Here is a 13,405-nt window from a genome sequence, read left to right on the forward strand (position 1 = left end):
TATAGGTAGTCTCTGATTCATGCGGACTGAGTTTTCCAGCTTTGTTCTTTTTTCAAAATTATTTCTCAAGTTTTTTTGCATTTCTACAAACATTGTAGAATTCATTTGTACATGTCTACCTAAAAACATCTTGGGATTTTGGTTGGGTTAACATTTATTCTATTGATCGGTGTGGGAAGAGCTGACATCATGGCGACACGGAGTCTTCCTGTGCAGGAAGACGATGCAGTGCTTGATTCAGTTAGGTCTTCTTTGATTCTTTCAGCCAGTGCTTTGAAATTGGCAGCATACAAATTTCACATATATACGTTGTAGAGTTATCCAGCAACACAGATGTATATCATGGTTTTGGTGCGATTTTAATGGAACTTTTTCCCATTTCAATTGTTAATTGCTAATATGTAGAAATACATTTGCTTCTTACACATTGACCTTGTATCCTGTAGCCTTGCTAACTTGTGTATTGTTTTAGTAACTTCTTTTAATGGCTTAAAACAATAGAAATTTGTTATCTCAGTTCTGGAGGCCAGAAGCTCAAAATCAAGGTGTCAGCATGACGGTGCCTCCTCCATATGCTCTAGTGAAGAATTCTTCCTTGCCTGTTCCCAGATGTTGGTGGCTCCCAGCCATCTTTGGAATTTCTTGTTTTACAGATACCTTCATTTTACTCACCTTTTCTTAGAACCTTCCAGATTTTCTCCATAGATAATCATGCTAGTTGTAAATACGGACGGCTTTATTTCTTCCTTTCCAACTGGTATGCTTCCTCTTTCTTTTTCTTAACTTATTACAATGGCTAGGTCCTAAAGTAAGATGTTGAACAGGAATGATGACAGTGGACATCCTTCCTTTGTTTTTGATCTTAGGGGAAAAGTCTTTCTTTGTTAAGTGTGTCATTCACTGAAGGCTTTTCACAGATATCCTTGGTTAGATTGAAGGGGCTTCCTTAGTTACTACACTATGCAGAATTTTTAAAATCATGAAGAGATACTTAATTTTTGTGAAATGCTTTTTCTGCATCTATTGAGATGATCATATAGTTTCACTTCTTTGATACAGTAAATTATATTGATTGATTTTTAAACTTGAACTCAACTTGCATTCTTGGGATAAACCCTACTTTTGTCATCAAGTAAACAGAAATATATATATCCAGATTCAGTCTGAGAAAACGGTGTTGAATATTTTTGTGCCTACAGTCATGTGGGATAGTCATCTATAATTTTCTTTTCTTATAATGTCTTTGTCTCTTCTTGGTATCAAAGTAATGTTAGCATCATATGGTAAGTTGAAAAATATGCTCTTTTTTTCTATTTTCTGGAAGAGTTTATATAGAACAGGTATTATTTCCTCCTTAAATGTCTGTCCAACTTCACCTATGGAGCTAACGGGGCCATGGATTTTCTTGTTGTAAGTCTCTTAACTATAATTTCTTTATTAAATATAGTGCTACTCAGATTATCTCTTCCTTTTTTTAACCCACTCAGGTTATCCATGCCTGAATGAGCTTGGTAGTTGGTGTCAAAGAATTTTCCCATTTCATTTAAGTTACAGAGAGTTGTTCATAAAATGTCCTTGTTATCCATTTAATGGTGGCAGGACCTGTAGTGGTGTTCTTTCATTCCTTATATTGGTTATTGTTGTCTCCCTTTTTCTTGATTAGTCTAGCCAGAGGTTTATTAATTTTATTGGTTTGGTTTCCAACATGATCATCCTTGCTGGTATGAGCAAGGCAGACCAGCAGAGGCAGACCAGCTGGAAGCTACGGCAACAATCTAGCCAAGACCCAAGAGACAGTGGCTTGGACAGGAGCTGGCAGTGGGAGAGGCCAGAGAAGTGATCATACTCTGTAGATACTGAAGGTAGAGTCAGGAGATATGACAAGGGATCAGATAGAGTCAAAACTGGGGCAAGGATGAAAAAAAAAAAAAAAAAGGAGGTAAGAATGACTCCAAAGGCTTTGGCTTGAGTGACCAACTGGAAGAAGAGAGTTTCCACTGATGGAGATGGGAACGACCACGGGGAACACGTGGCAATCAAGTCTGGGCAAGTGAACTTTGGAATGCTTCCTGGGCCTCCAAGTGGAGACAGTAAATAACTTTTCTCACATAGCCCCTCACATGAGAATGCAAGCCTGGGGTTCAGGAAGAGGCCTGGACTGAAAACACGAGGTAGGAATTCCCATTATTTAGAGCCATGAGAATAGGTGGAAGGACCAAGGGGGCAGAGAGTCTGAGGGGTGCAGTGACATCCGGAGAGTGGGAGACATGAGAAAACACAACAAGAAACATCAAAGGGATTCAACAAGTCAAAAAGGAGGTGACAGCCGAGGAAAGGCTGAGCTGCGGATTGGGAAGATAAGGTCACTGAGCAGCTCAGCGAGCACGGCTCCCGCAGCACGGCCGTGCAGACCTGCCTGCGGAGTGAATGGGAGAGACCAGACAGACCCTGCAGACCAGTCTCCCAAGAAGCCGGTTGCGAGGAAGAATGAACATAGGGAAGTCGATGGAGGGAGCAGAAAACCTTTTAAAGATGGGAGAGATCACAGCACGTACCACGTGTTGGTACAAAGACTCCAACAGGGAGGCAACAAGTGACAGGACAAGAGGCGGGGTGCAGAATCTCTGGCGGGACATCTTTGGGGAGATGATGAGAACGGGACCTAGAGTGCAGGGGGTGGGTATGGGACTGGCCTTGACTCCTCCGCTATGAACAATATGGCTGAGCTCAAGGTCACGAATGCAGCCTGGAAGGCGGTGTGGGGGCAGAGACAGGGCCGATTCCCTCGGGTGGCTCTAATCTCCTCTGAAGGTACAGCAGGCGTCACAGGAGGCCGCACGTGGGGAGGACACACTGGAGGTTTGTTCTCTCCTAGATTTGCCACAGGCAACGTGGTCCTGTCAGCTCAGGAGAGGACCTGCCAGGGACTGGGCTCACTTCGGGGAGTGGACCGCAGGCACACAGACTCTCCGGCCTGGAAGGGTGCTGCCTCCACATGCTCTAGCTCTGGGTAACCTGGACAGGCGGATTACCCCCACTGCACCTCAGCTCCCTCTCATGAAAATGGGATCATTCACAATGCCCCAGCGTGGTTGTCAGGTGACAAGGTTGGTGCCCGACAGAGGTGCCGTGAGCACCTGTCCTCGGTCCCCTCCAGACAGGCCTCCTCACCCCTCCTCCCTGCACACCCCCCCAGGGGCGGCTCTGGAGTGAGACTGCCTGGCCCTGGCTCAGTGCCCTCCCCAGATGCTGCCTTGCTCACCTGGAGCCAGCTTGATCTCCAGTGCGGTCCGGATGAGGGCCATCAGCGTGGACGTGAAGTGGACAGTCATGTCCTCGCTGGAGATGGGCATGTTCATGCGAACCAGGCGCTAGGGACAAGGGGAGCAGGTCAGGGCCAGGCTTACCAGGGTCCCTCCACCATGGGACTACAAGGTGCTGGAGGCCCCTAGAGGCTGGGCTTCTCCTGGGGGTGGCTCCTGCAGGTGCCCAGGCCCAAGCAAAGTTGGGTGGCTGGGAGTTTTGCCAGCATTCACACTCACCCTTGGACCCCCACCCTCACCGGAGCTGAGGCTTCACCCATCCACAGACAAAGGGACATCCGGGTAAAGACTGTCGCATCGCACCAAGCCAGAAGGCTGGGTCCCTCTGAAAGAACAGGCATGTGCTCAGCCGGAAGGACCCCTGCCCGAGGCTGGAGTAAGGGGCATGTGGCCTGGGCTCAAGAGGGAGGGGTCTGGGCTGCAGAACTGAGGCTGGGGTGCCCTGGGATGGCCCACAGATGGGCGGGAAGACCCCCGTCCTTACTGCTCTGCCCAGGGTCACCCGTTCCACCGGCAGCCCGGAGCCCTGGACAAAAGGCAGGTTAGCCATGAGCACAGCCCTGAGCTCCAGCTCCCAGTGAGGCCTCGCTCCACCCAGGAAGGCTTCGTCTCTCGCCACCCAGCCAGGGGACCTGGAAGAGGCAGCCAGCACCTTCCAGTCAGAAGGACCCAGAGCCGATGGGACTGCCCAGAGCCAACGTGAAGGCTCCTCGGGAGAGGCTCAAGACGACCGCACAGGAGTACAAGTACTCCGGAGCAGACGGGGGGCAGCGTCCTGCTGCTGGACTCCCTGTTTCCCCAGCAGGTGAACCGCCCCTCTCCTCTCCTCATTTTTCAAGGACAGAACCGTGGGAGACAGACGAGTGTCCATCCCACAGACCTCCAGGAACAGCCAACAGCTACCCGGAGCCCGAGGCTCTGAGAACTTATGTGATGTCTAGGAAGAAAAGTGTCCCCAGTGTGTCTGGAATGGCCTCAGCATGGCAGGTCACCCAGCTGGCCGGCTGGAGCCCTAGGGGACCGTGACCCACCAGTCACCTCTCAGCAGTCTCTTGTCCTCTGCCGCAAGACAAGAGCTAGAGACGAGGACGCAGGGTCCCTCCCTGGGCTCTGCCTGTCCTCTGCCAAGCCCATACCCTATGACACAGCAGTGCCTTTGGGGAGGGCCCTCAGCCCTGTCCCCAGTGTCTCGGCCCTAAATCCAATCCTCAATCTAATAGAGGTTGGGTGGTTGGAGACATGAGCCTAGACTCTGCCCCCTTGAATGCTGGCAAAGCCCCACCTGGCACACCCACTCATGGTCCCAGGACCACACACATAACCTGTGTGACGCACACCAGGAAAATGGGCTTTCCAGAGCACGGTGTCCCTGTAGACCGGCACCGATGACAGAAGGAGAGGCAGAGGGATTCCTCTCCAGCGGGTCAGGGAGTTGGGTACCAGCATGGAGGGGCGAGCAGGTGATCACCAAGAGAAGAGAGCTCTGTCCAAGGCACCTTCACCAGAGGCTCTCCTCTGCCTGACTAGGCCCTAGAAGGGCCAGGATCTCAGGAAGCGGCAGCAGGACAAGGCCAGGGCAAATAGACAGGCATCTCTGCCCTGGGCCGAGACCCTCCTGGTCACAGCACTCTGCCCTTCTCCTGCACCCTCCCCAGCTCTCTACGCCCCTCCATTCCCACTCAGCCTGCTGCCGCCCCTGGTCTCTTCCTGACCAGCACCTTGGAACCGGCCAGCAGAACTGGGGAGGGGCCCAAAAGGCTAGCCCATCGGGGCCCTGCATGCCCAGCCCAACCCCAGGTGCCGGTCTGGACAGAACTCTCCTTCTTGGGAACAAAGCTATGGCCACACATGCAGGCCTCCAGGCAGGCACAACGTGCAGGCCAGGCAGGGGAGGGCTGAGGAAGAGAGCAGAGGCGTCTGCCGCCGGCTTGAGGGACAACTGCTTAGCTTCCGAAGGCTGTGCTGGGCCAGGTGACAGAGACAGGCCCAGACCTGGAGCACAGACAGCGTGGACAGAACCAGAGAGGTGAGGGCTCTGCTGGGAGGCTTGCTCAGAGAGAGGATGGGGGCAGGGAGCCTCCAGACACACGCTGGCTGAGTCGCAGGACTCCGGCTGGCTCTGTTTTCTGGGAGCAGCAGGAGCTGCAGGAGGACTCTCAGGGCTGGGCGGCAGGTGGGGGGGTTGCTGGACGGATGGAAGGTGCCTATACACCAAAGGGGGGCTAAGGACACATGGGCAGATGGGAGCAGGCTGTGGGCTGGGCCACGTGACCTGCTCGCCTCCTAAAGAGGGATGCCAGGAGGTGTCCCTCAGTTTACCCCCTCATTGCAGCTCAGCCTCCTGGGCATTGGAGGGCGGGGGCTTGGGACCACCTGAGCCCCTGAGGCTCTCCTTACCCTGTAGCAGCCCTCTGAAGCCCCAGGAATGGCAGCAGGACGCCTCTCCCTGGCGTCCTCTTCCTTCTTAATGCCACAGTGCCTCCTTCCCACTGTGGGGATGCTTCCTCCCCAGGCTGACGGCAGCCCAGACCCCAAGAAGTTCTGCACGTGTGGAGCTGGGTGTGGGCTCCTCCTAAGTGCCAGAGGCCCTGCAGAGCCCTATCACCCCAGGGTCAGACCTGAAGGGCTGGATACCTGCACCTTCATCAGGCGCTTACGGGACAGAGAAGCTGAGTGCCATCCTGGGCCCAGAACAAAAGCAGCTTCTGTCAAGAAGGTGGTCTGTCCCGTCATTTCCAGGAAAGAGAAGGAAAGGGAAGAAAGGCAGGGGGAGGGCTCCGCCTCTGTCTTCCTGAGCCTCTCAGGGCCTCTCAGGGTGGGCAGACCGGCGGGAACAAGGGGCGGCTGCAGACACCATCGTGGTATCCATGTCCCTCTGTCTGGGAAGGTAGAGGACGTGGTTGGAGCGGAGAAAAGGAAGAAACAGTGAGACAGCAGAGCGGCAGACAGACAGACGGATAAGCCCCCAGAGGAGACCGGAGGCCATCCCCAGCACAGCCAGCCTCGGGGTGCAGGGTCGGGGTCTACCTTGTATGCAACTCGAGCAGGGCATTTCTTCCCCAGCCCCAGGGGTGGGGACATGTGTTTCAGCATCTCAAACATGTCATTGTAACTGATGCGCCCACTGGAGACCCGGCCCAGAGAGGCAGAGGCGAGGGTGGGGTCCACAGGAAGGGGTGCGGCAGGAGGGGAGGGGGGAGGAAGCAGACAAGAAAACAGATCCAGTTAACCAGCGTCAGATTACAGGCCGAAAGTCAAAATACGCAAAATGAGGGACTTTTCTGCTTGACTCGATCCCCTCCTTGCCCCTCCCAGCCTCACCTCCACACTCCAGCCCCACGCAGGGCAGCGGGCAGGGGTGACATCTGAGCTAATGAACATGGAGGGATGAGGAAGGGCTGCATCGGGGCGGCTTTGGGTTGTCAACTTCGGATTTTACGCTTTTAGAAGCCACAGATAATGCCAAATTGGAAAAGCGCCGTTTCACCATGCCGGGAGAGCTGGTGCCTGACCCAGGAGGCCGGCCTGAGAACCACGGCAGAAACGCCAGCGTTCCTTACGCTCAATTTGCTTCCAAGTTAGCCTGGAGGCTAAAAAGTGGAGAAAAATCTAAAACAGGCCAGAAAACTCGAGTGGGAGCCACGTTGTTCTGCCCAGAGGCTCTTGACACAAACTGGACGGGTGAGTCCTGCTCCAAGCCCAGAGACGCCCGAGGCTGCCCAGGGCAGGGCTGCTGCTGGGAGTCAGGGCTGGGCAGGAAATGGGAGACTGCGGGGGCCGGTGAGGGGGGGCGCGGTGGGCAGCTGGGGTCGGAAGTGGCTTGGAGCCACTCTTGCTCCCTCCCGGCAGCACGCCAGGAACAGGGCTGGGGCCCACAGACGGGACCCGGCTCCAGATCCAGGGAGGTGTCTGCGGCTGCTGACTGTGTCTTCCAGAGGGAGACAGGCCACCAGGCCTGCAGCCTCAACTCCACCCCCAGGCACACCTGCCTATGGGACCTGCTCGGGGTCCCAGAGACATGGTCAGGTGCAGGCCTCCCAGGACAAAAAAGGGACAGCTTTTCCCTGGCAGGAACAACTGTCCCAGGGCCTGGCCCTCCTTCCAGGGTGCCCAGCCTTGGCTGAGTGGATCGATCCAGAGGTGAAGCAGGAGAGCCCATCCTTGGGCCTCCACTGCCTCTGCCCTCGCCTCCCTCAGGGACCAGAAACCCCTGGGTTGTTGGGCTCTTCGGACTGGGAGGGGCAGCTGCTCCTGGTCTGCTTGTGCCCATGCTCTCCGCCTCTGGGGCCCTTGGCCTCCAGCCTGTCTGACCATCAGCCCACCCTTGAGAGCCTGGAGGCAAAGCCAGGTGAGACAGCTGCTTCCTTGGGCACAGGCAGGGCCTGGCCCCCAGCTCCCACCCAGCAGCCGACCCCTGCCCTCAAGGCCCAGCCAGAAAGCTCCGTGTGCACTGCCTCAGAAGGCTGCCTCTCCCCGGCCAGCTGGAGGGGTCAGGAGATCAGATGGGGGACCGAAGCGTCCAGGAGGTTGGAGTGCGGGCAGGGCAGGGCAGGAGGAAAGAGAGGTGAGGTGTTGTCATTCCCAAACCAGGCAGGGAGTGTGTGCTGTGTCTGCATTTCGGGCAGGGGAGAGTATGTGGGATGGAGGCTCTGAAGTCGCAAACCTTGTAGGCCAACCTACGAGGGCAGCTCTTCCCTAAGCCAACGGGTGGCGTAATACAACGCAACAAACTGTACATATCCTTATAATGAATCCGGCAACTGGAAAGGAAATGTCACAGGTTACAGCAACCAAGGCAGCTGAGCCCGCCCCGCCCACCCACCCAGCCTGCGGCAGGAAGAGGAGCCCCGCGGCTGGACAGGCAGCCCCCTGCAGGGGACCCTGGGGCTCCGACAGCCCCAGGAAGCGTGGCAGCCCCAAGACAGTGTCCGAGCCTGAGGCAGGCGGGAGACACACCACACGGAACACGGCCGGCCCAGGCCCCCAGCCCCCACCGTGCACACACTGGAACCACTGGTCCACCTCTCCCTGGGTCCTGCTCCCCCACCCTCTCCGGCAGCCCCTACTCTTGCTCCCCGAGTGCCTGAGACCCTGTGTCTGGCTCTCCTGACGGTCCCCACCTCCCAAATCTCCCGGAATCTGCTGGTCCAGCTAAGAACCCCCTTGTCCCAGGGTTGGCACCTCAGCCAACACATGTTTCTCTTTCCTGTCCAATCAGATCCAAACTTCTGGAAAAAAGGGAAGAAAGAGGAAGCCCCATTCTGCCTCACCCAAGGTGCTCGCTAACTTCACTGGACACAGAGCATCATCACAAAGGGTCTGGAAGCATGGGGAAGCCCCCAGCCCCGGTAATCACCCAACCCAATGCGCAGCCTGTTCTTTGGCTTGTCTTCTCTCTTCCACCATCAAACCCCTCAGAGGGCACCAGATGGAAGGTGGGGGAACAAGACCGTCGTCTCGACTCAAACACTGTCCTCGCTGTCTATTCAGTCAAAGCTACGGTCTGTCCTGAAGTTCGAGACCTTCTCCGCCTGTCCCAGCCACCCTTCCGGCCCCTTAGTGATGTGTTCCTTCTCCATCAGACACAATCAGACCCCCTTCCCTTCAGCCCTGCCCCACCTGCTTCTCCGGAGCTCTGTCCATCCTGCCTCAAATGCCACCTCCTCTGACTCACCAGGCAGATGGGGTCTCTCCCTCCCCAAACAGCTGGGCTCCCACTACAGCTCCCCTGATCTCCCCCAGTGCTGCCGCACCCAGCGTCCCGAGAGCACGAGCCTGCTTCGCCTACACACCCCCGGCCCCCGGCACACTGCGGAGGCTCCGGAACGGTGACGGGCAGATGGATGAGCACAGAGACGAGCAGACAGACCGCACACAGGTGGGATGTGATGCTCCTTTCGAGGGTCCACACCACCACAAAGTGAAGCAACACGAAGATGGGGGAGGGCAGCACCAGAAAGCAACAACCCCGTGCCTTCTTCATCTCCATGCCCACGCACACCTGCGTCCACACGCGTGTACACACACAAGCATGCCTTGTACACTCACACAGGCGTTCACACACACGTGCACACGAACACACACAGGAGCACACAAACGTCACTGCACTCAAATGTCTGCAGTCACATGGGTGTGTACCCGTACATGTACACACAAGCATGTGCGCATGTGCACACGTATATGTCTGCTGTACACATGCACATATGCACGCCACGTGTGTACAGACCTGTACACGTACCCACACAAAAACACCCCCGCACATATGCACTGTGCACACACTCCCAGAGCCACACAGGTACAAACACACACACACACACACACGCACGCACGCACACACACGCACGCACATGAAAGCATGGAAATTTCACAAAGTTCTGTTGTTTTTTAAGTTTCTCCAAGAACCAGGAGGCAGCAGAGTGGCCGCCCCGGACAACGATGACCACAACCATGCGCCTACCACACGGGCTAGGAAGGGCTCAAGCACTCTCCTTGCTCCTGTGCCCAGGACACGGTCTGCTTAGTGGCCTCTGCTGGGCCTTCCCTTGGCCCCTGCCATCTGGAGGCAAGCTCTGTTTTCAGCCCCAGGCACATGTGGGAGCAGCAAGGCTGAGCGTCAGCTGTTGGTCACGTCCATGTGACTTCAGACCACGGGCTTGTGTGCGGTTTCACAGAGGCCACCTCTGGCACGAGGCTTCCATCTGCTGTCTACTCTTCCACAGACTTTCTTGACCACACTCCCAATGGCCTCTGCCTTCCAGAGGCCCCGTTTTCCTAACTCTGGATTTCAGGAAGTCTGAGCCATCACAACACCACAGTCCGGCCCTGGTCCATTTCCTGTCTGTCCTCATTCTGCTCCCCCTGCGGCTGGACTAGGGGAAGTCCTGGGTCTGCAGTTCATAAAGATTTGGGAGAAGTCCTCCCCTCTCACAGGCCTGCACCAACCTGCGTCTGTCCTGCCCACGTGGACATACGTCCAAGTCACAACACACAGTATCTCCGCTTCCCGGTAACACAACCACCAGAAACACTGTGCCGCAAACAGCTGCATCGCTTGATCCCATGGTCCAGAGGCCCCTCCTGGGAAGAGCCTCGCTTGGAGTCTCCCCTGCCCTCTGGCCTGACCAGAGAACCCCCACCTGCCCCCAGAACGAGACTGGGCATGGCAGGCCCAGCATGGTGGCACATCAGCACAGTGGCAGGACTCCCCAAGGCCACGGAAACAGTCACCTACACCATGAAATGTTAAGTAACAGCTACACTCACTCGGCAATGTGTGAAAATGGCAAAAGATTCACAATGGAGAACACCCAGAAACACTATGGGCACAGCAATGCCCGAGGGTTGCGGGTGCTGCCCGTGGTCTCAGGGCACGCCAGCCCGGGAAGTGTCTCCCGCAGCAACCTCCGGACCTTCCTGGGATGCGGTAGGGGCTCCAGGAAGGCTGCAGGAAAGGAGGCTGAGGGAGCCCTGCAAGCCCCCAGGCCTTCTGGGCCCTGGGGTCAGAGCACCTGATCCCCTCACTGAGTTTCCGTTGAGGGAAACACAGGTAGGAGCTCGGGCCATCCGTGGGCCGTAGGGTCCTGACCATGATGACACTGACCATCGGCCCCAGGCCTCTACCACACGGGGTGACCACACCCAGAGCTTCGTGAGGGGGCACAGGCAGGCTGGGGAGCCACAGAGAGAGGACGTGGGAGTGGCCACAGCCCGTCTTCCCAGACTTCCCCTTGCCTCCAAGCGTGGGAGGGACGGACGCCTGCCCGTTCGCATTCGCGTCTGCTGGCGCTCACCATGACCGAGGCGGGGAGCAGGCCCGTGCCTTCCCCAGCTGCCAGGGCTCTCGGCCCCTCCACGTCCTGGCGGCCTTGCCGAGAGCGCGCCCTGAATAACTACTCAAGAACCTGCTTGAGAGCGTGAATGAGTGCATAAGCCAGTGAGGAGCGACGGATGAAGGAACAGACAGACGGGCAGACAGTGAGTCCGCGCTGCTCCGCGGACCCCGAGGGTAAGAGCAGTCCCTGTGTGCGGGACTCTCACGCGGACCACGGAACAACATTTTAGCCCCAGCCGGTCCCCTCACGACACCCTTGCTGTCTGGAAATGAGCCACCCCTCACCTGACGCAAGACAGTAACCTTACCCACCAGGACCAGAGGGTCTCCAGCATACTAGACCCTGCCTGGTAGCTCCTTTGATGTCAGTAAAAGTTCACCGAGCGCCTGCTATTGGCAGCCTGGGCTGGGGACACAGGTGCGTGTTGGCTCCTGTTCCCAAGGGCGATGGCAGAGAGGGAGAGGCCTGAGCCCATGGGCAGGAAGAATGTCATTTGTGCCATGAAGGCCTCCAAGCTTCATGAGGATGGGGAGGCCCCGGGGGAAGGCCCTCCTGCTGTGTCCACACCCTCTTCCACGCTCCTCACATGACAGACCCGCGGGGAGACCATATGCTCCCCTTCCACAAGAGCCCTGAGCCTCACAGACCCCTCAGAAGCTGCTAAGGGCTGGGCTGAGGGTCTCCTGGAGCTTTTCTCTGCCCAGGGAGCTGTGTGAAAGCACCGTGGGCATGAGAAGGAGCGTGCCACCCAGAGGGGGACCTAGCACCACCCTACGCGGGCCCCACCGAGAACTGAGGGACAGACCTCACATGACATAGGTCTGAAGCCCCCCAGCCTTGTTCTGAGCTCCGTGGCACGGACCACCCTGAGGACCACGGAGCACGGGGGCCACTCACCACGCGGCCGGGTCGTACTCAGCCCAGACCCGGATGAACTCGTCCAGGTGGTGAGGCCCTAGGATGGAAGAGTCCCGTGTAAGGTACTCAAAATTGTCCATGATCACGGCCACAAAGAGGTTCAACATCTGCAGGACAGGAAGGAGAAGGGGTGACATAGGAGACCTCAGCCTGCCCTCTACTCTAGCCCTTCCCCTCCTGCCAAAGTCTGTGTGAAACCACCGTAGCAGCAGAGGCCACTGCAGCTCAGCCGGAGCCAGCCCTGCTTCCCCGCAGCCTCTGCCCTCCACCCTACCACCACCACCCCTGCGGCGGCCCCTGCCCTGGGACTAGATCCCGCCAACTCTCCCGAGCACCCCCCCCCCCCCACCTCCCCACCTCCCCCACCCCCGCCCCACGTCCGCACACCGAGCTGCCCCACCTCCCGTCACCACCGTCCCCTCCCAGCTGGCTGTCAAGGGAAGCAGCGACTTTGGAGTTAGGGGTTTAGACTCTGGCGGCCAAAAGCTTGGCTTCTTTTCCCCTTTAATTGAGTTGAAATTCACAGAACATACATTCAATATTTCACAATCCAGAGGCTTTACTTATTCGCAACATCAGTCAACCACCCCTCGAGTTTCAAAAATTCTTTATCACCCCAGAAAACGCCTTGTGCCAGAAGGAGCCGCTCACTTGTCCCCCTTCCCTACAGTGTCTGTTCGGCACCCACAGGCCTGTCTCCTTGCGGTGCTTCATGCAAGAGGAGTCCCTCAGCACAGGGCCATCGAGGGCCTCCCGGGCCCAGCTTCTCCGCTTCCCATGAGCCTCACCCAGTCGTCGGGGGCAGAACCGCACGGCGTGCTAGGGCTGAATAACATCCCCTGGGGGCCACAGCAGTGTGTTTCTCTGTCCACCCACGGAAGGACATTTGGGTTGTTGCCACCTGAAGGCTTTACTGTTTTCCACAGAAGCTGATGCATTTTACATTCCTACTGAAATGCGCAAGAGTCACAATTCTCCACGTGCCTGACAATACTGGTTATTTTCCATTAAAAAAATTATTATTATTGTAGCCATCCCAGTGAGTGTGAAGCAAGTGTGTGGTTCTGAGTTTCCTTAATTTAGTCCAAAGATGATGAATATCTTCATGTGCTTTTTGGCCACTTTGTATACCTTCTGGCCAAAAATGTCTATTCTGATTCTTTGCCCATTTTTTTTTTATCCTTGTCTTTTGCAGTTCTGAGAGTTCTTTATCTGTTTTGGATATTATCCCCTTAAAAATATGCAATTAGTAAATATTTTCTCCCATTCCTTAGATTGCATTTTCACATTTCTTATAATCCCCTTTGACACACAAAAGTGTTTAATTTTGAG

General features: G+C 56.1%; 1 protein-coding gene across 8 annotated transcripts in view; it reads right to left on the reverse strand.

Annotated features, from left to right (window-relative positions):
* The window catches only part of CACNA1B (calcium voltage-gated channel subunit alpha1 B), a 176,193-nt gene that overhangs the window by 11,552 nt on the left and 151,236 nt on the right, over positions 1–13,405 (reverse strand). For 7 of the 8 annotated variants that reach the window (XM_044264402.1, XM_044264399.1, XM_044264401.1 and 4 more), the window contains 3 exons: positions 12,053–12,180; positions 6,351–6,447; positions 3,263–3,371 (listed from right to left, as the gene is read on the reverse strand). In XM_044264402.1, the coding sequence (XP_044120337.1) occupies positions 3,263–3,371; positions 6,351–6,447; positions 12,053–12,180 (334 nt within the window). Of the gene's footprint in view, positions 1–3,262; positions 3,372–6,350; positions 6,448–12,052; positions 12,181–13,405 lie in introns of those variants that run through there. The other variant, XM_044264405.1, reaches the window with a different exon arrangement.

The sequence above is a fragment of the Neovison vison genome, chromosome 9 (genome assembly GCF_020171115.1).
Source record: "Neovison vison isolate M4711 chromosome 9, ASM_NN_V1, whole genome shotgun sequence".
NCBI classification, from domain to species: Eukaryota; Metazoa; Chordata; class Mammalia; order Carnivora; family Mustelidae; genus Neogale; species Neogale vison.